The sequence below is a fragment of the Phyllostomus hastatus genome, unplaced genomic scaffold (assembly GCF_019186645.2).
Source record: "Phyllostomus hastatus isolate PE091 unplaced genomic scaffold, TTU_PhHast_1.1 phas_contig_86, whole genome shotgun sequence".
NCBI lineage: Eukaryota > Metazoa > Chordata > Mammalia > Chiroptera > Phyllostomidae > Phyllostomus > Phyllostomus hastatus.
Window position 1 is genome coordinate 93600235 of NW_025333977.1, and position 25846 is coordinate 93626080.

The window sequence follows — 25846 nt, forward strand, 5'->3', positions numbered from 1 at the left end:
TACTTTTCAGAATCATGTGAGGAACTTATGTCAGGACCATCTGCTTTTTACAAACCTCAGCAAGGTTACAATTTCTCAGGACACCACCACCTATCAATTTTCAGCAGAACCATGAATAGGTGATGTGCAGAACTCACAGAGCCGGTGGCCCAAACTAATTTCTTTAATACTATACTACTACTACTACTACTACTACCACCACTACTACTACTACTATAGTATACTACTACTATACTACTTTTAGAATCCCACAAAACTGTTTTTATGTTCATTTCTTTCACAATCAGAAGGAAAAAAATAGCATAATAATAATAATGAACATGTAATAATGAATCCAGCCTTGATTGCATTAGTCTTTAGTCCAACACAATCATAAAACATAATTTAAATTTTTTTTTTACCAAAGAAAGGGGCCTCAAAAAGCAAAAGTACCTAGGTTCCATGGAGGGCATTGTGTGGCCCTCTTGCCAGGTGGCCTAAACAGGAGTTTGGACACATTAATAAAGGTACAGATATACAAACATCAAATCATTACATTGTACACTTGAAACTAGTATAACATTAAGTGTCAATTATAGCTCAATTAAAAAAGGCTTAACAGTATAAGTTCACTGACCACAATCTAATTGTTTTATATTTTACATTAGTTTGTGTACTTTGTTTTGATTTTCCCCAAAACTATATTTACCTTCAGAAAAGGTTTATTTAAAACCAGAGCCAATTTTTTGACTCACCCCTTATGTCAATGCTAAAGTTTCCCCCATACAGTTATTGAAATATAACAATGAATCCAGTTTTAATAAATTTGTAATATGTGGTTCTTTACTAAAAACTTTTTTCTGCTTGTCAAGAGATATTCTCTCAAGAGTTATGAACATCAAGCCATGGCTGATGTAGCTCAGTAGATTGAGTGCGGGCCTGTGAACAAAGGGGTCACTGGTTCAATTCCCACTTGGGGCACATGCCGGGTTGTGGGCCAGGTCCCCTGTGGGAGCCGTGTGATAGGCAACCACACATTGATGTTTCTTTCCCTCTCTCCCTCCCTTTTCCACTCTCTAGAAATAAATGAACAAAATCTTTTAAAATTAAAAAAAATAATTACGAACATCAAGGCTAAGACACTGCTCCTTTTTATTTTGAGGACAACTTTTTTTCTGAAAGGTTTAAAAATACTTAAATGGAAGAGGGAGATTTTTCATAATTAGTCAAAATAAAATATTCAAAACATTAATAAGGTTAATATTTAGTAGAAACTGCTTCTCTGGTGTTTGAGGGTTCTGGTGCATACATTTAGGACTCAAAAGTAAATTTGTCAACTACATACTCTAATTTTTTTAATATCCTATAATGTGACCCTGGCCAGGTAGCTAGTTGGTGGAGCATCATCCTGTACACCAAAAGACTGGGTTCAACCTCCCATCTGGGGTGTGTGTGGGAGGCAACTGATGGATGTTCCTCTCTCACATAGATGTCTATCTGTCTGTCTGTCTCTCTCTCCCTCTCTCCCCCACTCTACTTTCTCTCTCTATAAAAAAAAATCAGTGAAAACATACATTTGGGGGAGGATTAAAAATAACAATGATGATAATAAAAAATAAAAACCTGCTCTAGGTACAAAGTTTAGACATGCCTGGAGGAAAGCCTAAAGGAAAAATTCTGCAATAAAGACTAAGAGGTGGAAAATTCAAAAAGATATATGCACCTTTGTGTTCATTGCAGCATTATTTATAGTAGCCAATATATGGAAGCAACCTAAGTGTCCAATGATAGATGACTGGATAAAAAAAATGGCATGTATATATAATGGACTATCACTCAGCCATAAAAAGAATGAAATCTTACTATTTGTGACAACATGGGTAGACCTAGAAGGTATTATGCTAAGTGAAATAAATCAGAGAAAGACAAATACCATATGATTTCAATCATATGTGGAATCTAAGAAACAAAATAAATGAACAAACAGAAACAGGCTCATAGATACAGACAACAAACTGATGGTTGCCAGGAGGGAGGGGGTTGGTAGGGTGGGTCAAAAAGGTGAAGGAATTATAAAGTACAAACTGGCAGTTACAAAATAGTCACAGGAATGTAAAGTACAGCATAGGGAATATAGTCAATAATACTGTAAGTATGTATGGTGTCAGGTGGGTACTAGAATTATCTGGGGGATCACTTCCTAAGTTATATAAATGTCTAACCACTATGCTGTACACCTGAAACTAATATAATATTGAATGTCAACTGTAATTGAAAAGAAAAATTTTTTAAGTACTAGGCCTTGGCTATGTAGCTTAATTGGTCAGAGCAAGGGTACCCAGTCCCTGAGCCACAGCCTGGTACCAGTCCCTGGCCTGTTAGGAACCAGGCCGCACAGCATGAGGTGAGCAGCAGCAATTGAGTTACTCTTTGCTCACATAACCTCCTGTCTCCCCAGACTCTGACCCTCTATATTCCATGAAGGGAAAAATTGTTTTCCATGAAACCAGTCCCTGGCACCAAAAAGGTTGGATACCTCTGGGTTATAGTGTTATCCTGATACAACAAGATTGTGGATTCAATCCTAGGTCAGGACACATATAAGAATCTACCAACGAATGCATAAGTGGGTGGAACAGCAAATCAGTATTTTCCCTCTCTCTCTCTCATTAAGAATCAATAAATTTACACATTTACACAATGGAATTCTATGCAGCAGAAAGAAAGAAGGAGCTCCTACCCTTTGTGACAGCATGGATGCAACCGGAAAGCATTATGCTAAGCGAAATAAGCCAAGCGGTGAAAGACAAATACCATATGATCTCACCTTTAAAAGGAACCTAATCAGCAAAACAAAGAAACAAGCAAAATATAATCAAAGACACTGAAATAGAGAACAGGCTGACAGTGTTCAGAGGGGAGAGGGGAGGGAATTTCAGGGGAAAAAGGGAAGGGTTTACAGGAACAAGTATAAAGGACACATGGACAAAAACTAGGGGTGGGTGGAAATGGGAGGGAGGTGGGGAGGGCTGGGTGGGTGGGTCGAGATGGGAGTAAAAGATAGAAAATTGTACTTGAACAATAATTAAAATAAAATTTAAAAAGAATTAATAAATTAACAACAAAGAAAGACTAAGGGGTGGAAGTGCAGGATTTTCAAAGAATGAGGTGCCTGATCAGGGTTGCTTCAAATTAAAAAAAAAAAAAAGTCCAGGAATATAACAACTCATGGTTGTCTTTCTTGTGAGGAAGAAGTCAAGGTTAGACTACAAAACTGATCAGACTATTTAAAATTCTGTGGTAGGAGGAAATGTTAACTCTTTCAACCTGAATCATAGCATTTTTAAAAAAGTAAATTAAGTTTCTACCTCCCCACCTTTTCTTTTTTTTTCCATTTCTACCATTTGTCCCAATCTAGCAGAAACCTAAGTAGGTACACAAACTCTAGCCCTGGTAACATCATAACATGATGTTAATTTAATTGATCGTTTTTTCCAATTTATTTTCCAGGCAGAATATTTAAATACCAATGTGTTTTGTTTAAAATGTTTGAGTGCACTCAAACTAGCTACAGACAAAGCCTGAGCCACCTCTAATTTATTAAAAATAAGTGACTTACTTCCAAACTCAATTAATAGTTACTAACTACAGGTGACATACTCCTCAGCTGGTGTGCACAAATGCATGGTTTGAGCTTCAGACTGTGTTAGGAGAAACTTGGTCCCCACTTAACCCAAAATGATTTTGTTTCAACTTTAAAGGGAACTTCCTTTTTAAAAAAAATTATTTTATTGTTGTTCAATTACACTTGTCTGCTTTTCCCCCCACTGCTCCCTCCTAACCTCAGCCAAACCCACCTCCATCCCTTGTTTCCATCCTCTTCCTTGGTTTTTGTCCATGTGTCCTTTACAGTTCCTGAAAGGAACTTCCTTTATTTGGAATAATGAGTAGCTTTGTTTAGAGGATAGCAAATTTTGGGCCTACCCTCTACTCAATAAAGTTTCAAAACAGTTTCTCCAGATAAAGTTTAGATTGGAAAACATTCACTATGCAATTATTATTAACCTTATTTCATTCTCTTCAGAAGATAAATAGGAGCAATGGTCTATCATCTGTATTTGAGTTACCAGACAAAAGCTACTGACATGCCAAATATACTAAACTATTATAGATTCTTGGCAAGTAGCATCTTTTCAGAGCCTACATCAACTCTGTAAAAATCTATATCAGCAGCAAAATTTTCTTGAGAGCACAGTCCAATTTTTTAAGTAAAGACTTTTGTTTGTTTATAAAAGTCATACAGCTCTATTTTCCAGCAATATGAGAGAAGAGATAAGCCTTTAACTACAAAACCTGCAAATGCCAGATAATGTACAACAAATGTTTTCTAAATGCAGAGCTAAGGTAAGAAGAAAGGGAAACATGCAGACCTGAAGGAATTGAAAACTAAGATGGTAAGTTAGTGCTCTCACAGGATTTGCAGATTTCTGAGATTTAGTATTTAGAGTTTTAAGGACTACATGGGGAAAGGAGACACTGACCTTAAACCAGGACACTATGAATTGAATATTTTATGCATAAAGCTAGAACCCTCATTGACAAGGTAAGCTAGAAACATCAGGAAGAAATAAGGAAAAGATAGATGAATGAAGGACCTAATTAAGAAAAGAACTGAAGTTAATAATATAAAAACAACTGAAAATAAAATTAATAAAGTCAAAAGTTGGTTCTTTGAAGATAAAATAGACAGCCTCTGGCAAGGTTAATTAAGAAAAAGAGAAAGGGCACTGGCTGGCGTAGCTCAGTGGATTGAGCGTGGGCTGCGAACCAAAGCACCGCAGGTTCGATTCCCAGTCAGGGCACATGCCTGGGTTGCAGGCCACAGCCCCCAGCAACCGCACATTGATGATCCTCTCTCTCTCTCTTTCTCCTTCCCTTCCCTCTCTAAAAATAAATAAATACAATCTTAAAAAAAGAGAGAAAGGAAAAGAAAGAAAGGAAGGGAGGGAGGAAGAAAGGAAGGAGATAAAGATTAGAGCAGAGATAAATGAAATAGAGGTGAGAAAAGCAATGGAGAAAATCAATGAAACCAAAAATTAGTTCTTTGAAAAGATCAACAAAATTGACAAAATTTTAGCTAGATGGAATAAGGAAAAAAAAGAGAGACTAAAATCAAACATGAAAATGGAGACATACTACAAATTCTGCTGAAATATAAAGGATTATAAGACAGGACAATGAATAATTATACATCAAAATATTGGGTAACCTAGCTGAAATGGTCAATGTTTATATCAGAAACACAAAACCTATCAAGACTAAACCAAGAATAGATAGAAGGACTTCTGGCTCTGGCTGGTGTAACCCCCTTCCCCTCTGTCTAAAAATAAAATTTCTAGAAAAACAGAAGGACTTCTGATTGATATGGCAGCATTGGTAAACACAACTCACCTCCTTGAATGACAGCAATCATTCAGAACTGTCAGAAACTGAGCTGAATGGAAGTCCTAACAACTATGGAATTAAAGAAGAAAACACATAGAGACTGGTAGGAGGGGCGAAGGTGAGAAATGGGCTGGTTCCATACCCACATGTGGTGGTTAAAAATCGGGAGGGTATCTCAGGATGAGGGGTCCCACATCAGACATCTCAACCCAAGGTTCCAGTGCCAGGAAGATAAGCTTTCATAACTTCTGGTTGTAAAAACCAACAGGGAGAGGGTGGCTGGGATGGGGCTAAAAGGCATAAAACGGTACTTAAACAACAATTAAAATTTTTTTTAAATTAAAAAAATAAAAACCAACAAGTAATGAAGCTGTGGAAGACAGAAACTTCTGGAGTCCCAGGCAGTTCCTCTTAAAGGGCCCATGCACAGACTTACTCGAACTTACTTCCTCTTACTTCCTCTGAGATCCAGCCTGGAGGCAACAGACTAAAAGGAATCAGAGAAATATGAGTAGGAACTGAATTGTTTAGCATCAGGGCAAGAGCTTGGGGGTAGCTTTCTCCCAAACAGAAGTGCTGGCAGAGGCCATTGTTCCTGTTTTGAACCCGCCCCCCACAGAGTCAGAGCTGGCAGGCAGCACCATTTCTGAGACTCTGGCCACCTGCAGATTACTTTGTAGCTTTATGCTGTGTGTCCCCAGAAAGAACACAGGTGGTGGCTGACCTTGAACATGCCAATATCAATCAAGGCTCAACTATAACAGGTGATACAGTGGACACCAAGCTTGGGTGAACACCTTGAGCACCCAGCTTGGGTGAGAGGTGAGGCTATGCCACTGGACTCTATAGGACCCCTACTACATTAGGCCATGCTACCAAGCTTGAGAGACATAGCTACTCTACCTAATACATAGGAACAAACACAGGGAGGCTGCCAAAATGAAGAAACAAAGAAACATGACAAAAATGAAAGAAGAGAACAAAACCCCAGAAAAAGTAAACAAGATGGAGACAAGCAATCTGTCAGGTGCAGAGTTGAAAAACACTGGTTATAATAATGCTCACTAAACTTAATGAGAACCTCAACAGCATAAAAAAGATCCAGTAAGAAATGAAGGATACACTAATTGAAACAAAGAAAAATTTACAGAGAATCAACAAGAGAGTGGATAAAGCCAAGAATGAGTAAGGAAGTGAAAAAACAATCAATAAGAACAGCAAAAGGAAAAAGAAATACAGAAAAAATGATAGTGCAAAGAGCCTCTGGGACAACTTCAAGTGTTCCAACATTTGCATCAGGGGGTGCTGGAAGGAGATGAGAAAGAGCAAGAAATTGGGAACCTTTTTGAAAAAAAAATGACAAAAATTTTCTAACTTGGTGAAGGAAATACACATAGAAATTCAGAAAATACTGGCTGGCGTAGCTCAGTGGGTTGAGCGCGGACTGCGAACCAAAGTGTCTCAGGTTCGATTCCCAGTCAGGCTACAAGCGTGGGTTGCAGGCCATGACCCCCAGCAACCGCACATTGATGTTTCTCTCTCTCTCTCTCTTTCTCCCTCCATTCCCTCTCTAAAAATAAAAAAATTAAAAAAAATTAAAAAAAAAAGAAATTCAGAAAATATAGAGTCCCAAAAAAATGAACCCAAAAGAGGCCCACCCAAAGACAAATCACCCAAAGACAAATCATAATTAAAATGCCAAAGGTTAAAGACAAAGAGGATCTTAAAAGCTGCAAAAGAAAAACAGTTAAGAGGTTCAGGCCAAGATGAAAGCATAGGTAGAAACCCTTTGCTTCCTTTCACAACCAAAAGGAGGATAACAACCAATCTAAAAATAATAAATAACCAGAAGTGCCAGAAAATCAAACTGCATGGAACTCCAACAATGAAGGAATTAAAGACACATTCAACCAGACTGGTAGGAAGGAGCCAGGCAGCCAGGTGGGTGGAGAAGACCTGTGGCAAGGTCGTGGACCGCACGGGTGGGGCTGACTGAGCAGGAAACTGAAACTCAGAGCTGACTGTGGACTACAGTGGGGGTTGACCTGGTGGGAGAATCTCCCAGTCTCACATGAGAGTTCATTGGAAAGTGGGCTAGAGAGGAGCAGGTGAGCTGCATGGTTCCCTCTCTGACCCCTACCCCGCAGACAGCACCAAAAAGCAGCAAAGAGGGTTGCCCACCCTGGTGAATACCTAAGGCCCCACCCCCTTACAACTCAACAGATGTGCCCCAAGAAAGAAATATGTCCCAAATGAAACAACAGTTTGAAACTCCAGAAAGAGAGCTAAGCAATGAAGAGATAGTCAACCTATCTGATGGAGAATTTAAAGCCCTGGTAATCAAAATCCTCACAGAACTGATTGATCTTGGTTGAGAGATGAAAAAAAACAAATGAAAGATACCCAAAATGAAATAAAGCAAAATATTCAGGGAACCGACAGTGACAGGAAGGAAACCAGAACTCAGATCAACAATCTGGGACAAAAGAAAGAAATAAACATCCAGCTGGAACATAATGAAGAAACAAGAATTTGAAAAAATGAAGAGAGGCTTAGGAACCTCTGGGACAACTTTAAATGTTCCAACATCTGAATCATAGGGGTTCCAGAAGGAGAAGAACAAGAGCAAGAAATTGAACTTATTTGAACAAATAATGAAAGAAAATTTCCCCAATCCGGAGAAGGAACTAGACATGCAAGTCCATGAAGCTCAGAGGGTCCTAAATAAGTTGGACCCAAAGAGGAACACACCAAGGCACATCATCATTAAGTTACCCAAAATAAAAGATAAATAGAGAATCCTAAAAGCAGCAAGAGAAAAGGAGACAGTTACCTACAAAGGAGTTCCAATTAGACTACCATCTGATTTCTCAAAAGAAATCTTAAAGGCAAGAAGGGGCTGGAAAGAAGTATTCAAAGTCATGAAAGACAAGGACCTACATCCAAGATTACTGTACCCAGCAAAGCTTTCATTTAGAATGGAAGGGGAGATAAAGTGCTTCTCAGATAAAGTCAAGTTCAAGGAGTTCATCATCACCAAGCCCTTATTATATGAAATGTTAAAGGGACTTATCTAAGAAATTGAAGAAAATCAAAACCTATGAACAGTAAAATGACAACAAATCACAACTACCAACAACTGGAAAGAAGAAGAAGAAGAAGAAGAAGAAGAAGAAGAAGAAGAAGAAGAAGGAGGAGGAGGAGGAGGAGGAGGAGGAGGAGGAGGAGGAGGAGGAGGAGGAGGAGGAGGAGGAGGAGGAGGAGGAGGAGGAGGAGGAGGAGGAGGAGGAGGAGGAGGAGAAGGAGGAGGAGGAGGAGGAGGGGGAGGAGGAGGGGGGGAGGAGGAGGAGAAGAAGAAAAACAATAGAAACAAAAACTAAGCAAACAACTAGAACAGGAACAGAATCAGAGAAATGGACACCACATGGAGGGTTTTCAGGGAAGGGGAGGAATATGGGGGGAAAGGTACAGGGAATAAGAAATATAATTGGAAGGCATAAAATAGACAGGGAGAGGTTAACAACAGTATAGTAAACAGAGAATTCAAAGAACTCTGTATATGGATTATATGTACAACCCATGGACATGAACTAAGTGAGGGGAATGTCAGAGGGTTGGGGGTTCAGGGCAGAGGGGGAATAAAGAAGGAAAAATTGGGAAAACTGTAATTACATAGTCAATAGAATATACTTAAAAAAAAAAAAGAAAAGCAGATAGTTACCTACAAGGTAGCTCCCATAATTCAGTCAGTTGATTTCTCAAAAGAAATTTTGCAGGCCAGAAGGGATTGACAAGAAATATTCAGAGTGATGAGAAGTTTACCTACAACCAATATTACTCTAACCAGAAAAAGTATCATTTATTTCTTTTATTTTAAGTAGGTTGTATTGATTATGCTATTACAGTAGCCCCATTTTTTTCACCCCTTTATCTCCCTTCACCCTGTAACCCTACTGTATCCAGCATTCCCCGCCCCCCTTAGTTCATGTCCATGGTCGTACATATAAGTTCTTTGGCTTCTACATTTCCTGTACTATTCTTAACCTCCCCCTATCTGTTTTGTAGCTACCAGTTATGCTTCTTATTCCCTGTACCTTTTCCCCATTCTCCCCTTGTCCTGCCCTGCTGATAATCCTCCGTGTGATCTTCATTTCTGTGATTCTGTTCCTTTCTAGTTCTTTGCTTAGTTTGTATTTGTTTTTGTTTTAGGTTCAGTTGTTGATAGTGCGAGTTTGTTGTCATTTTACTGTTCATAGTTTTGGTCTTCTTTTTCTTAGATAAGTCCCTTTAACATTTCATATAATAAAGTGTTGGTGGTAATGAACTCTTTCAATTTTACCTTATCTGGGAATCACTTTATCTGCCCTTCCATTCTAAGTGATAGCTTTACTAGACAGAGTAACCTTGGATGTATGTCCTTGCCTTTCATGACTTTGAATACTTCTTTCCAGCCCCTTCTTGCCTGCAAGGCTTCTTTTGAAAATTCAATCAGCTGGTAGTCTTATGGGCACTCCTTTGTAGATAACTGTCTCCTTTTATCTTGCTGCTTTTAGATTCTTTCCTTATTTTTAATCTTGTGTAACTTAATTATGATGTGTCTTGGTGTGTTGCTCCTTGAGTCCAACTTCTTTTGGACTCCCTGAGCTTCCTGGATTTGCATGTCTATTTCCTTCACCAGGTTGGGAAAGTTTTCCTTCATTATTTGTTCAAATAACTTTTCGATTTCTTGTTCTTTCTCTTTTCCTTCTGGCACACCTATGATTTGGATGTTAGAACACTTTTTAAAGGTGTCCTGAGTTTCCTAAGCCTCTCCTTATTTTTTCGAATTCTGGTTTCTTCATTCTCTTCCAGTTAAATGTTTCTTTCCCCTCTGTTCAAAATCTTTGTTTGAGTCCCAGTTTCCTTCCCTTCACTGTTAGTTCCCTGTATATTTTTCACTTCACTTTTTATAACCTTCACTTTTTCCTCTATTTTGTGTTTGTACTCAATCGTTTCTGTGAGCATCCTGATTACCAGTGTTTTGAATTCTGCATCTGACAGTTTGGCTATCTCCTGGTTGCTTAGCTCTTTTTCTGGAGCTTTGAGCTTTCTTTCATTTGGGCCATATTTCTTTGTCTCAGCACACCTGTTACATTGTAAGGGTTGGAGCCTTAGGTATTTGCCAGGGTTGTGCGACCAACTTTGCTGCATTGTGGTGCTGTATGTGGGGAAGGGGTCAGAGAGGGAACAATGCTGCTTGCTCAGCTATTTCCCCACTTTCAGTCATGTCCCCTGCTACCCACAATTGAATTGAGCCCTTTGAGATTCTGCCCTGGTGCTAATTTCTGTGTGGGTGGGTGAGCTTGTGTACATTTTAGGACCCTACAGATCCCTCCAATGGACTCTCCTGTGAGACTGGCAGTTTTTCACACTACCACTATCCCCACAGGTTTTTACAGCCAGAGGTTTTGTATCTTTCTTTTCCTGCACTGGAACCCTGGGTTGTACCCCTGGATTGTAACCCTGGGTTGTACCCCTGTCTTGCTCCCCAGTTGTTCCTCCTGGTTATCTGCACACGAATGTGGGACTTCCAGACGCTGCCTCACCTGTCCAGTCTGCCAGCTGCCACCTTGCCACTCATCCTCTCTGCCCCAGCTGCCTGTCTCCACCCCTCCTACCAGTCTGGATGAATGTTTCTTTTTTAACTCATTGGTTGTTGGATTTCCATAGTTTGATTTTTCTGGAAGTACTGGTTGTTTTTGTTTTTAGATTTGTTGTTATCCTTCTTTTGGTTGCGGGAGGAAGCAAAGAATATCTACCTATACCTCCAGAAGACAGCAAAGCTATCATTTAGAATTGAAGGACAGATAAAGAGCTTCCCAGATAAGAAAAACCTAAAGGAGTACATCACCACCAAACCAGTATTATGTGAAATGTTAAAGGGTCTTGTTTAAAGAAGAAGATTAAAAATGTGAATAATAAGTTGGCAATAAGTACATCTATCAAAAATTGAATCTAAAAACCCAAAATGAACAAACAAATGTAGTGGAAACAGAATTATAAACACAGAGAATATTTGATTGCCAGATGGGAGCGGGTATGGGGCAATAAGTGAAGTGGTGAAGGGATTAAGAAGTACAAATTGGTAGTTACAGAATAGTCATGGGGATGTAAAGTATAGCATTGGAAATGGAGTAGCCAAAGAACATATATGTATAACCCATGGACATGTACAACAGAGTGGGGATTGCCTGAGGGAGTGGGTGGGGAGACTTGGTCAGAGGAGTGTAAAGGGGGAAAAATTGGGACAAGAGTAATAGCATAAACAATAAAATACTGTATAATTTTTAAAAGAAATAAAACATGAAAACTGTAAAAAATAAAGTATTCTTAATAATTTTTAAAATGATGAATAAATAGAAAATCTGAATAAACCCATAACTTGTAAAAAGATTGAATTACCAATTTAAAAAGTTCCCCCAAAAGAAAAACCCTGGACCTAATGGATTCAATAATGAATTCTAGCAAACATTTGAAGAAGAGCTAATGCCAATCCTTCTCAAAGTTTTCCAATAAATTGAAGAGAAAGAAACACTTCCTAACTAATTTTCTTAGACAAGCATTATCCTAATACCAAACCCAGACACAAATCCTGTAAGAAGAAATACTATATCCACTATGACCCATATTCCTTATGAGCATTAATGGAAAAATATTCAGTAAAATAGCCACAAATCAAGTTCTGCAGCACATTAAAAGAATTATACAGCATGAAATATATTAAAGAAAACATACTCATCAAATAAGAATTGCAAAATATAGATAACTGAGAGACCAAAAACCTGTAATTTCACTACCCAAAAAACAACATTGTTATGTGTCTTTCCAGGATTTTTTCCTACACTTTAAAAAAACATACAGTTTTTTCAGTTACAGAATTTATAACTTTATATCCTATTTTTTTTATTTTTTAAGCATGAATTATGTATATATATTTTAAGATTTTATTTATTTATTTTTAGAGAGGAAAAGGGAGGGAGAAAGAGAGGGAGAGAAACATCAAAGTGTGGTTGCCCATCATGTGCCCCCTACTGGGGAGGTGGCCTGCAACCCAGGCATGTGCCCTGACTGGGAATCAAACCAGTGACACTTTGGTTTGTAGGCCAGCAGTCAATCAACCAGCCAGGGCTTATATTCTGTTTTTAAACTTTAGCTGATATCATGAGCGTTTCTTCACGTTTTTATTTTTTGTACACATAGCCTGAAGATAGACAAATATTTTATGTCTTGGATAGTAGTTTTTTTCTCTTTCCTCTTTTGGAAGCATGGAGGAAGTAGCTCTGGGGGACTGGGCAGCTAAGCCCAACAGCAAGATCTTAGGTGTTCCATATCAACATCCTTTGCTGAGCTCTGGAGGACCCCTTTCCAACAAAGGTATTCCCTCCACTGGAATCCTTTCTTTGTTATTGTTCCCATTTCCCTATAAATAGCAGCAGCACAGGGGTGGATTTCTCTCTCCAGGAGCACATCCTGAATGTGTCCAGCTTTCCCACCTATCTGTGACTTGATGAAAGCTCAGAAATTGAGAAGCAATATGCTTCTTGTCATATTTTCCTTAAGAAAATTTACTTTATGGGACTTCCGGCCAAGATGGAGGCATAGGGAAACACACCGTACCTCCTCACACAACCAAAATAAGGTCAGCAACAATTTAGAAACAACATAACAACCAGCTCTTACAGAAAATTGAACTGTATGGAAGTCGGACAACCAAGGAGTTAAAATATACACATTCATCCAGACTGGTAGGAGGGGCGGAGTCAGGTAGCTGGGTGGAGAGGGGTCGAGGCACAGAAAATGGTGGCACCAGGCTCATAAGGCATCCTGAGCTCAAGAATGCAGTGGGTGGACCCTGGGTGCACAGGTGGCTGGCAGACCCAGTGAGGCAGCAACTTTGAAGCCAGGCACTGCGCCACAAGGTGCCCGGCTGTTGGGGTGATCCCACATTCGCACACAGATAAACCAGGTGAAACTGGGCAGTGAGACAAACCGCGCAACCCAGGGTCCCAGCGCTGGGAAATAGAACCTCGGGACACTGATTGAAAACACCTGTGGGGGGTTGAGGCTCAGGAAGAGACTCCCCACCTCACAGGAGAGTGCATTGGAAAGACCCACAGGGTCCTAGAATGTACACACGCCCACCAACATGGAAATTAGGCACCAGAAAGGGCCAGTTAGCTTGGGGGAAGTGGCAGAAGGGATTGAAATCCAACACACAAAGGAGCAAGCGCCATTGTTCTCTCTCAGACCCCACCCCCACATACAGCATCACAACCCAGAGACTGGGTTGACCCACCCTGGTGAACACCTAAGGCTCCGCCCCTCATGTGTAACAGGTACAGCAAGAAAAAAAAATGGCCCAAATGAAAGAACAAATCAAAACCTCACAGCAAATAATTTTAAATGACAAAGTGATAGCCAACCTAACAGATACACAGTTCAAAGAACTGGTGATCAGGATGCTCACAGAATTGACTGAATTTGGTCACAAATTAGATGAAAAAATGAAGGCTACATTAAGTGAAATGAAGGAAAATGCACAGGGAACCAGTAGTGAGGGGAAGGAAACTGGGACTCAAATCAATGGAGTGGACCAGAAGGAAGAAAGAAACAACCAAACAGAAAAGAATGGAGAAATAAGAATTCAAAAAAATGAGGAGAGGCTTAGGAACCTCCAGGACATCTTGAAACGTTCCAACATTCGAATTATAGGGTACCAGAAGGGGAAGAGGAAGAGCAACAAGTGGAAAAGTTATTTGAACAAATAATAAAGGAGAACTTTTCCAATCTGGCAAAGGAAATACACTTCCAGGAAGTCCAGGAAGCTCAGAGAGTCCCAAACAAGTGGGACCCAAGGAGGAACACACCAAGGCACATCATAATTACGTTACCCAAGATTAAAATGAAGGAGAGAATTCTAGAAGCATGAAGAGATAAGGGGACAGTAACCTACAAAGGAGTTCCTATCAGACTGTCAGCTGATTTCTCAAAAGAGACCTTGCAGACAAGAAGGGGTTAGAAAGAAGTATTCCAAGTCATGAAAGGCAAGGACCTGCATGCAAAATTTCTCTATCCAGCAAAGCTTTCATTTAGAATGGAAGGGCTGATAAAGTGCTTCTCAGATAAGGTCAAGTTAAAGGAGTTCATCATCACTAAGCCCTTATTATATGAAATGTTAAAGGGATTTATCTAAGAAAAAGAAGATAAAAAATGTGTATAGTAAAATGACAGCAAACTCACAATTATTAACAACCACACCTAAAACAAAAACAAAACAAACTAAGCAAACAACTGGAACAGGAACAGAACCACAGAAATGGAGATCACATGGAGGGTTAGCAACAGGGGAGTGGGAGGAGGAGAGAGGGGGGAAAGGTACAGAGAATAAGTAGCATAGATGGTAGGTAGAAAATAGGGGAGGGTAAGAATAGTATGGGAAATGTAGAAGCTAAAGAACTTATGACACATGGACATGAACTAAAGATGGGGAATGTGGGTGGGAGAGGGTGTGCAGGGTGGAGGGGAATGAAGGGGGGAATGGGACAACTGTAATAGCATAATGAATAAAATATATTTTAAAAGAGAAAATTTACTTTATGTTTGTTCCATCTTACTTTATGCTATTGTTCCATTTTACTTTATGTTTGTTGTTAATATGTATGTGTGATAGTGTGTGTGTCCATGCCCCTTATGGAACATTGCACATTACCTTTATACATGAAATAATATTCCATCATAAGGGTAGCCCATAATTAACTTACTGTTTTCAGTGTGTTGCTCTTATATGTAAAGTTTTTATGACTATCTTTGTGTATAAATATTTGGTTTTGTTTTCATTATTTCAGCTTGCTTCCTTAACATAAATTGCTCTAGGAGAAATTATTGGTTAATGCTATTATAAAATTTTCATGTCATTAATACATACTTTGCATAAAAGTCATGTCAATTTAGTTTCATTAGCAGTGTATGAGAGGGTACCTGTTGCCTAATACCCTCTCCCTTTGAAAAAATCTTTGGTAATACCAATTTTAAATCTCATCAAACAGGGGTGTGCCTGTGTTTTGAATCTTTATTAAAAGAACTCGCTAGTCATGGGCTGAGTTGATTGGAGTCTCCTTCTCTAGCATATAGCAAGGTGAGCCCCTTCATGTTGATGACAGTTTTATTGTGTAAGGAGGGAAGGAGGTACAGTCTTAACAAGACTCTAAATCTCTTGGGCTTGTTGCTAGAAGGAAGAGATTAGCATTAGTTACATGAAAACCACAGTGTTGTATTTGTCTTTCACCACCGTTTAAACAATAAATCTTAAGCCCCTCCTTTAATGGGTTATTCATCTATTTAGGAGAACAGTTTTCAGGTAACCCAATCTACTAAACTTGAGAAGGTTATTCTTAGGCTAGTAATTCTAGTGGGCTGGGGGCGGGGGGAGGTTGCTACAGAAAAGTTCTTTTTGTCAAGAAAGTGATTCTTAAAGGTTAGGGTGCATCTGAATCTCTGGGAGAGCCTATAAAAATGTATTCTGGAGCCCATGACCAGAGTCCAAGGCCCTATATATGGGGTGGAATCCAGGAATCTGCATTTTAACATGCACCTAAGGTGATTCTGATATAGGCGGTTATGAACTACATTTTAAGAAACACTATCCTCCAACAACAACAAAAACAAATTTAAGGAAAAGAAATATTATCATTAAAATAAAATGACAGTATCTTCTCCTAACATTTATTATACACTAAAACCACCTTACTGTGGTTGTAAGGTACAGGAATATAGTGATTAAGCTTTATTCTAAAGAACATTCCCAGACTTAATTCTTGTTGCTCAAGCTTTGCTGGAATGAACTGACCTAGTCTTTTACCGGAATGCAAGTCAGGCTCCTCAGTTCCCATTAGTGTGTTGGACAGTCGAAGCCTGTTTTTCTTACCCTGGCTGAATACATAACATTTGGAGGGCAGAGAGCTAGGGTTTTGACTATGAAGAATCGGTATCTGAGAGAAATAGGTTTCTCCTCTCCTCTCCTGTCCTTTCTTGATCTGTCCTCTCCTCTCCTCTCCCTCCTTTCTCTATGACACTTTATCTTCTACTTCACTGAAAAAACCAAAACCATTTTATTTGATCTCCTTTAACGTCCTAGAACCCTCTCCACTAGAAAATGTCTCTGCCTTCACCAGGTCCCTTATCTCAAACCAAAAGAGAGGCTAAATCTCCACTGAAAGGCTACACACACACACACACACACACACACACACACACACACACACACACGGCCCTGTCTGTTCCCCTCTTCCCTCCTTGGATGGCTTAGTCCATCACATTTCTCTGTCCAAGAGCCTCTTTCTGCATTGCTCCTTCTCTTTGGCTGACAATCACATTTACATTTCTCTTGACCTAAAATAAAAGTCTTTCATATGTCTTATTTTCTCCTTGTCCCCCTCTTTTGTTTCACCCATGAGCTTCACTTCTTTTTCATCATCTACTTCTCAAAATGTGCCCTCCACCTGAATCCCCTCACTGAAAACATTTTCCTCAAAAGTTACCAAGAAACTCTTTTCTAGTCACCAAAAACAATTTCTTCTCAGTTCCCATTAGTTTCTGTAAAATTTGGTGCCGTCCACTTATTCATTCATTCAACAAATATTCATTGAACATCTACCTCAACATTCCCTTCTTGAACAGTGTCCCTTGGTGTTTGCACAGACTTGCCCTCCTTGAAGCTGGACAATTCTTCTCCACCCAACATTTTCCCTGTTCCTTCTGTTCTTTGCTGTTACTCTTCTTATCAGATCCCTGATGAAGTCAGTCTTCTGGGTGCTATCTCCAGCCCTTTCCCTCTCTTTCCACACTTTTTTTTGCTGGCTAAATTTCACCTATTTTCATGCCTTACAAATCTATAATACTACACTGACTTCACACCCATTTTCCAGACTCACATTTCCAGGGGTTTCCTGGCTGGTCTGTCAAATGCAACATGCCTAAATTGAACGTTTCCTTGAACTGTTTCTTCTATTCTCCTTCCTTATGTTAATTGTAACATCAGTCCCCCAGATACTGGGGCCAGAACCCCCTGAGTCGCCTTTGGTTCCTTCTTCTTCCTTGTCCCCAACATCATAGTTTGGCACCAACTATTATTCCTCCAAATTATGTCTCCCATCATGGTTTCTTGTTCACTTTGCTGTGTTACTCTCATTGCTCTAACTATTGCCACAGCCTCCTAACTGCTCCTCCTGACTCCTCCATTCCCTACCTTGACTCTTAGCTTTCATCACATCATTGCTGAATTGATCTTCAGCTATGGGGACCAGGAAAAAGAGTTTCTTATATCATTTTCTTAGCAGAGATTGCTTTAGAAAAGGCCTGTATTGCCTGCCCAGGAAGCAGCTGCTTGGATCCTGGGGGCGAGGATCTAGGTGTCTTATCAGAGCCACGAAGAATGGTGATTGGAATTGTTAGTACAGTTCTCTCACAACCGTAATAAGAAAACCAAGGTCCTGAAGCATGTGTCCTCAAAGGGAGGACATTTGGAATTGGCTAGCCTTCCTTTGATTGTGGCTGAGAAGTGTTCAAGAGTCTTGTCAATGGCCCTGACTGGCGTGTCTGGGTTGTGAAAGGTCCTGCAAAGTGAACCCGCAAAGTGTAAGGTCATCGGTTCGATTCTGGTCAGGGCACATCCCTGGATTATGGGTTAAATGTTTTTCTTCCTCTCTTTCTCCCTCCCTTCCCCTCTCTCTAAAAATAAATTTTTAAAAAATTTTTTTAAAGAGTCTTGTCAGCAGGTCTGTATGCACTATAGAATAATTTCTGTAATGAGGAATGCCCACTTCCACGGCATTGCCACCCCACAGGCAGTTTCTGTGGAAGATGTCTTCATTTTGAGTCCTTGAGTATTAACTGACTGGGGATTTACAACTTATATAGTTGTATTCATACCATATATTTGTATAGTTCTTTATAGTTACTCTTAGTTAATAGTACCCCCACGTAATAGATGAGGAAAATGAGATTTGGAGAGGCTAAGTGACTTGTCCAACATTACATAACTTGTAAGGGACAGGGCTGGGGCTCACAGGTAAGAGTAAAGACTTGGAAGGTATGATCTGTGGCTCAGCAGTGGGACTGTCATTGAGTGCATGGCCTCGTCACAGTTGGGCTCTTCTAACCCTTCCTCCAAAGAGCTGATGTGAGAAGTGGAGAAATGATGACTACCTGCCCTGAGTTCCTGGCCTGCCACATGTGCAGTGATCTGACCCTGGGGATGAGTCTGGCACATTTTCAGGGGCCAGTGATATGATTCCAGGATATTTCTGCCAGTTTTCCTATTGCCTCCTTTTCTGTGATGATGTCAGAGTGAGCTGTGATGGCTCTTGACCCCTGGAGGAACAAGACTGTTGTCAGAAGACATGAGTGTGATATCACCTAAAATTGATCATTTTAAATAAGTTCTCTATGGGACAGTGAGGGCACTGGAGCCAGCACTGAGATGTGGCGTTCCTCACTGTGACTCCTGGAGCCCTCATGGATTTCTCTGCTACCTCTGCAAGGTGGTTTTTCCCTCCTTGAACTATGTCTGCTGGGAGATGTCTAGCAGTTGTCCTAGTCCTTAGGGTTGCAGGGGTGACAAGGTCGATGGTGTTGATAGGCATTTCTCCTGTGTGGCCCACAGGGATGATGAGGTGATGGGTGTGCTGTTAGGTAAAGGAGTGGTGGCAGAAATGGTGATGATGGTGGGAGGTAACATTCCCTCAGAGTGATGAAGTCCCTCCCTGAAGAGGAAACAAAGCTTGTGTCTTGCGTGCCTGTGTTGTGGGCAGAGGCTTATTTATAGTGCCTGATTTGTTTGTCTTAAGTTATTCCTGGAACTTGAGATAAGGAACCCATTAGCCATTTCACTCACAAAGTTTCGCTTTTCTGCTGTTATCTCCTGATTTGTGAGGCTCTTCACCAGGCTGTGCCTCGGACAGTATAGAGCCCAGGAAAGCCCAGAATTGCAAGGATAGCTTTGAAGAGAAAACTGACTCTGAGATGGGTGGTGGGTGCCCTGAAAGGTGTGAGGAAGTTGGAGGAGGGAGGCAGAACCACCAGCCTTGCTGTCCCATGTAGGGAGCCCAGGGCCACTTGTGTGTGTGTGTGTCTCAGCTTTAGAATCGGCACAACACCCCTCCCCACATCGTGTCTGGATGCAGCCTCGGCCCTCCTCATAGTGGAGGAAGCAGGCTGTGGAAACTGTTATACACAAATCGGCACTTCCCAGGATCAAGGATGAAGATTCTCTGTCCAAATATTGAAATTTCCAAGAAGTTCCGAGATTGTAGGTGATTTCAGGCTTCTGCCCCTTCGTGGTCAGGGTTTGATGACTGTGACAGGTGACAGAGGTTTGTGTTCCTGCTGTTATCTTAGTGGAAACAGAAACTGACCAGTGTTGGGATTGTGGGGCATTTTTCCTCCATTGTTCTTAGAAACCAAGATGAGAAGAGTAGCTACCTCAAAGTGCCCTATCCCCAGCACCTGGAACAGTGCCTGGCACACAGGAATTACTTCATAGACCTCTGTTGAATCAGTGAAGTCACATGTCCCACCTCTTTGGTTCCTTTAGCTGAGGTTGGAGAGAATTTGAGGTTGTACCTGTTTTTCCTTTGCCTGTCACAGTGGTCCCAAGCCAGGAGGAGACCAATCTGATGGTTGTGGCCTGGGAGGTGTGACCAGCATGGTGGCAGAAGGCAGCCAAACTTCTGTGGGCAGCCCTAGGCTAGGAGGGTATGCCTCTCTTGGATGGAGCTAGGGAGAGGTGAGCTCCAAAACCAAGATGGTAGAGGCTAGAGGCTGAACTTCTGAGGAGGGAAATGTGTGGGGGAAGAGAAAATTGGGGCTGTGCTGGTGAGCATATGGTCAAAGCTGGGTTTTGACACTTGTTGGCTTGGTTCTGGAGCTTCGGGGGTTATTCCAGGAGTAACCTTGGTGCTTGTCACACCAGAGGCTGAGAGAAATTAAGTCAAATGACCCATGGCAATATTCAAGGTGAAAAAACCTGTTGATAGTTATTGTTTGAGGTGTGACTTCAGTGGTATAGCTGGAAAGAAGAGATAAGATTCTTGCCTTGGAGTCAACTGTAAAGGGTGGATTCTAAATTATTTTCCTCAGTGTTATTGACCTAATAACAGTGTCAGTGACCTAATAACAGTGTTATTGAGGTCAGTTCAAAGGAGGTGGCTCCATTTACCAATAAAAAAGGATGGGGATACTCAAGAAAGCTATAATGATGTCAGTGACTTTTCAGATATCCCTGTTGCCTCAGAACACAGGTCAGCTGGTCTTTGACTTGGGAGAGGAGGAAATGAAGCAGGAAAGCTGTATTGTAGTAACTATTGTGGTTTGGTGATACCTGACACACATGGTACTTTCTGACACCACCTAACAAACAAGGTCCTTTCTGAGTCTGAGATAGACTAGTACCAGCAAAATCTGACAAGACCATGGGTTCTAGATTTAAACTGACCAACATTCACCATGCAACTGGGGCCAGTTGCTTGACTTCTCTGAGGCTTGGGATCCTTATCTATAAAAGTGAGATGATAGTAGATAATGGTAATACCAATGGAGTAATGTATGTAAAGTGCTTAACTCAGTACATAAGCTCAATAAATGTCACTCTGTGCTGCCTATTATCTTGGTCTCCATAAATTTTTGGGATCCTGGCAGAGGCAGCTACCCTTGAGACTGTGTCCTTATTAAGGGAGAACTTCCACTTACTATTATTTTTATATGTGTTCATTCCCTTTCCAGATATCCACTGCTACCAGAAGGCCAAACCACAGCATCTTCTGCCTGAACCCCTGCAGCCATCTCCTACCTGGTCTGCCATTTCACTCTTGCCCTCTTCCAATCTGTTTCCCTCCACAGTGTCCAGAGCAATTATTCCAAGGATCTAATCCAATCATGCTACTCCTTTACCTAAAATCCATCCCTGTCTGTCCACTTTAGTTCCTTAAATTCACAACCCATTCCATAGTTTATAAGGTCCTGCATGATCTAGCACCTGCTTACCTCTTTCAAGTCTTCCAAAGGGTCAAACTCTTTCTTGACTCAGGGTGCCTTCCCCCTGCCTAGCTCATGTTGCTCCACCCCACCCCTCCATCTGGCTTACTACTTAGCCTTCAGGATTCAGTTCATATGTACAGCACTTCCTCAGAGAGGCCTTCCTAGATTTACTAATCTAAACAAAATCTCCCTAGTTTACTGTCATAATTTTTATTCAATACTTATAACATGACATTTGTAGGTGGGAATTTTTCTGTAAATATTTTATGTCTCTCTGTAGATCTTATATCCAAGAGGCTGGGCCTTGTCTGTTCCATTTCTCTCTGTGTACAGACACAGTGCTGCCCTAGAACAATGTCAGGTGCATGGTAGGTACTGTTTAAATAGTAGTTTAATTAACAAATGTAGGAAAATGACAACAAACTCACAACTATCAACAACTGAACCTAAAAACAAAAACAAAAACAAACTAAACAAACAACTAGACCAGGAACAGAATCACAGAAATGGAGATCACATGGAGGGTTATCAGTGAGAAGGGGGTTGGGGGAAGAATGGGGGGAAAAGTACAGGGAATAAAAGGTGTAATTGATAGATACAAAATAGATAGGTGGAAGTTAAGAATAGTATAGGAAATGGGGAAGCCAAAGAAGTTATATGTAAAACCCATGGACATGAACAAAGGTGGGGGAAATGCTAGTGGGAGGGGGGTGCAGGGTGGAGGGGGGAAAAAGGGAGAAAAAAAGAATGGGACAACTGTACTGGCATAATCAATAAAATATACTTAAAAAACAAATATATGGATGAATGAATGCATGAATGAGTGAACAAATGAATACATCAGCAGGGGAAGTAAATGCTTCTGTTCTTCCTCCACTGATGGACTGAGCTGATTTGGAGGTTTGTTTGTAAGGGGTTGTGAGCTGTAGTGCAAACCCAGTGAACAAGGATTCAGGAGGCTGAATTTTAGTCCCAGTTGCCCCTTTTATGAGCTATGTGACCTTAAACAAGATTTGGAGGTCTGAACTTAATCATTTTTGTGTCCAGAATACTTGACACAAGTAGAAGGTCAGCGAATGAATAACTCCAGACTCTTTCCTATTCTGAATTCCCCCAAACTCACCAACAGGACTTTTAGAGCTCAAACTGCCACTCTGGTTGAGGTTACCTAAATAGAGAGTACATGTCATATAGACCTTAAAAATGTCCATGTGGAGTAGTGAGCCACCTGCAGCACAAGCCAGCGCCCTCCATGTGAGCAAGGCCATGGTTATAGAGGCCACACGCACACAGATGCCCAGTTCCTGGGACCTGTTTAGAGTCTCAAGGAAAAAGCATAGTATTTAAACCTCTATAAAGTGCCAATAAATTGAGTTCACTTCAAATCAACACCTCAGCACCATGCTGGGGAATGGGGATACAATAATGACTAAGTGTCTGCTTGCCATGAATTCAGTTTAGTAGGAAGGAAGATGAACATCAGAGGCAAAAGGTTGGAACTAGGAGGAGAGACAGCCTATAATGTCTTCAGTCCTGGTCTTTAGAGAAGTGGCTCTGAGGGCTACATTATATGCCTCTCTGAAGCACAGCAGTTCCACAAAACCAGAGAACAGACACAGTAGCAAACCCCGTTGTTTGAGCACATAAAAAGCAACTGCTTCTTGGCCTCTCCTGGAGAGGAAAACATAAATCACTCATACATAAAACACAGACAATATAGCCTCTGCCTCCGGAGCTGAGCCCAGAAACCAAGGGTGTGGAGGAGTTGCCAGGCAAGAAACCGTGAAGCGGTGGTGTCAGCCAGAGCAGGGCCTCTGACTGATGGAAGACCTGGTGTTCATTCAGTTCATAAAATGAGCCACCTTCTGACCTTTGCAAACCCACAGGAAGGATGGGGTTCATTTTTAGAGACTCATGGATCCTTGGATGAATGGAAATGCCTCTGGGCTGACAGAGTGCCCATCCCATTCCTGGCTCCATCACCCTCCTCACCCCCAATCTCCCAGTTCTAAAATGGAGCAGTTCCTCTCTCAAACTAGGTTTCATGGCTCTTCCACTTTATACTTTGTTTTATCTTCTCTACAGCCTCTTCCCATTTGACTCAACTTGCCAATGGAAACAGTGAATTAAAGGGAACTTTCTCAAGTACCCTGGGCTGGTAAGTGGTGACCCTGACATGGGATCTTCTGATTTGAAGCTTCTGCTCTTTGCTGTACATTTTGCTGAACAATTGGCCTAAATTTGCTCAGTTCTCTTGTGAGCATCTCTTGTTCAGAAATTCTCTCCTTTTGGGTGTCCCCAAGCACAGTGACAATTTGGGGGAGGGTAGTTGCAGATGGCTTGTGGGGGGTTTTGGTGGCCTTGGTGGCAAGTTGAGTGGGCCTCTGTCAGACCAACAGACAGATTGGGGGTTCTCTGGGAAAGGGAGAGCAGGAGACCCTTCCCTCTGGGGCCCCCATGACCATGGATCTCTCCCGTCCTATACTTGTAACAGTCCCATATAACCTCCCAGTGGCCCCATAGGGTGGTGGCTCCTTGGTTACTGGGTCACTGATAGTATTAGAGACTGAGGCTCATTTTGAGTCAGTTTTATCACTGTAGGGTATGGAATCAGTGTTGCCAGGCTTTCGTCTGAGTCATTCTTGCTGAGAGCCACCAGTAGCCACTGAGTTCCTTTGGCTACCTGCCCAGCCCACCTATATTCACCCTTTTTTTCTCCTTTCATATCCTAGAGTCAGGGCTTTTCGTTAAGGACACCCTTAGCACTGTGGTGCATTTGTGGAAACTCTGGGGTTTCTCCCTTTGGCCTGGGCAAGGGTGTTGGTAAGTAAGTGTGGAAATAGAGCTTAGACTCAAATATAGTCAAATCACCCACAAGTTCCCTCAGGGATCCAAGACAATGGTACCAACCATTTTCTATCCTCCCAGAAGCTCTCACTAGAAGACGTGGGCGGCTAACTGGTTGGACCGTGGAGACTACTTTTCCTTCCAATGTCCTCTTGGTGCTCAATCAGATGCTTGGGGTGCCTCCTCCCACCTCACAACCCCTCCTTTTCTGGCCCTTCTCCATTTTGTCCCCTTCAACCAAGCACAGGGCTCAGCACTGCAGGGCATACCCGCACCTCTCCAGGGTTATCACAGGGACTCCCTTCTGCTTTCACAGTCCTTCTACCCCTCACACGCTATTGCTCCCCACCTCAGTTTCCTGTCCAATCCCACTCCCGTTTTTGCCCTTTTGGGCTCCTCTCCACAGACTTCCTGGCTTCTCCTGAGCTTGATGGCTCTAACACAGGACTAAGTGTGGAGCTGGTACCACTTCTTGTGTTGACTTTAAATCACAGAAAATCACCATCTCACTTTTTATGTTGGGAAACTGAGGCCTAGAGAGAGATACAATAGGACCTGGTCACAGGAACCAGATCAGTTAGTGGCAAAGCCAAGAGACTGGGTCCCAGGGCCCCTAACTCTAAGCCACCTTCTTCCCATTACCCATAGTCATGACCCATGGACACACCTTCTTCCACATCCATCTATTTTACCCCTAGGACAGGACTCTCAGTGGTTAGGTTCTGAAGGTTCCTTCTGGCTGCTGTTTTCTGTATGCTGAATGAGGAAGAGGCTTGGTGGGGAATGGGTGGGGATGTCTGCTTTTAGCTAAGCCTTTAAACATTTCAGAAAAGGCAGAATATTCCCCTTCACCAGGATCGTGTCCCTTACTATCTGTAAGAGAGCCTGTTCCTTCTGGCCTGCTCCCCAAGAAATGATTCATTGGGTGGAAGCCTCTCCAGGCTTCTTGAGCAAAAGGAAGGAGCTGTGATTATATCTTTGGCTTGATCTCCAGACCCCTCACAATCCCCTGAGCCCCAGATCCTCAGAAGACTGGGATATCCAGAATACAGAATGAAACCTGGCCCTACAGCCAGAGGGGCAGCTTAGGAGGTGGTGAGGAGAGGCCTGTGGGGGACCCTGGGGAAGCTTCTGCAAAAGGCCTTGCTTCCACACTAGCTCCACACACACAGGGGAGGTTGGGGTGTGGGGGAGGCCCAGGCCAACACCAGGGCTAAGAGCCCTGCCCTAAAGACATTACCCAACAAGATGTCAGAGACAAGAAGCTGACTGCCCTCATCTCAGCAGCCCTCTACTCCCCACCTTGTTTCTCCCAGCCAGGCTGCCCCTTCCTTTCAGTTCTGCCTGTCTCCTCTGATTTTTTTCCTCTCTGTGTGTCTACGTTGTTTTGATTCATGTTTCTCATTCATCTGTTCCTCTGTCTGTACATCTTTGTATAATTTTCTCTCCTGGTTCTGTTACTTAGCTTTCCTGTTTTTTCCCTGCGTCAGTTTCTCTCTTCAAC

At 41.6% G+C, this 25846-nt stretch overlaps 1 protein-coding gene across 5 annotated transcripts in view; it reads right to left on the reverse strand.

The window, feature by feature from the left end:
- MUC4 (mucin 4, cell surface associated) overlaps nt 1-25846 on the reverse strand; it is a 61128-nt gene that overhangs the window by 34791 nt on the left and 491 nt on the right. Inside the window, exon 2 of one of the 5 annotated variants that reach the window (XM_045851211.1) lies at nt 5871-5911. The exons of 3 other annotated variants lie outside the window; for them this stretch is intronic. In XM_045851211.1, coding sequence (XP_045707167.1) covers nt 5871-5911 — 41 coding nt within the window. Of the gene's footprint in view, nt 1-5860; nt 5912-25846 lie in introns of those variants that run through there. One more of the 5 variants, XM_045851213.1, reaches the window with a different exon arrangement.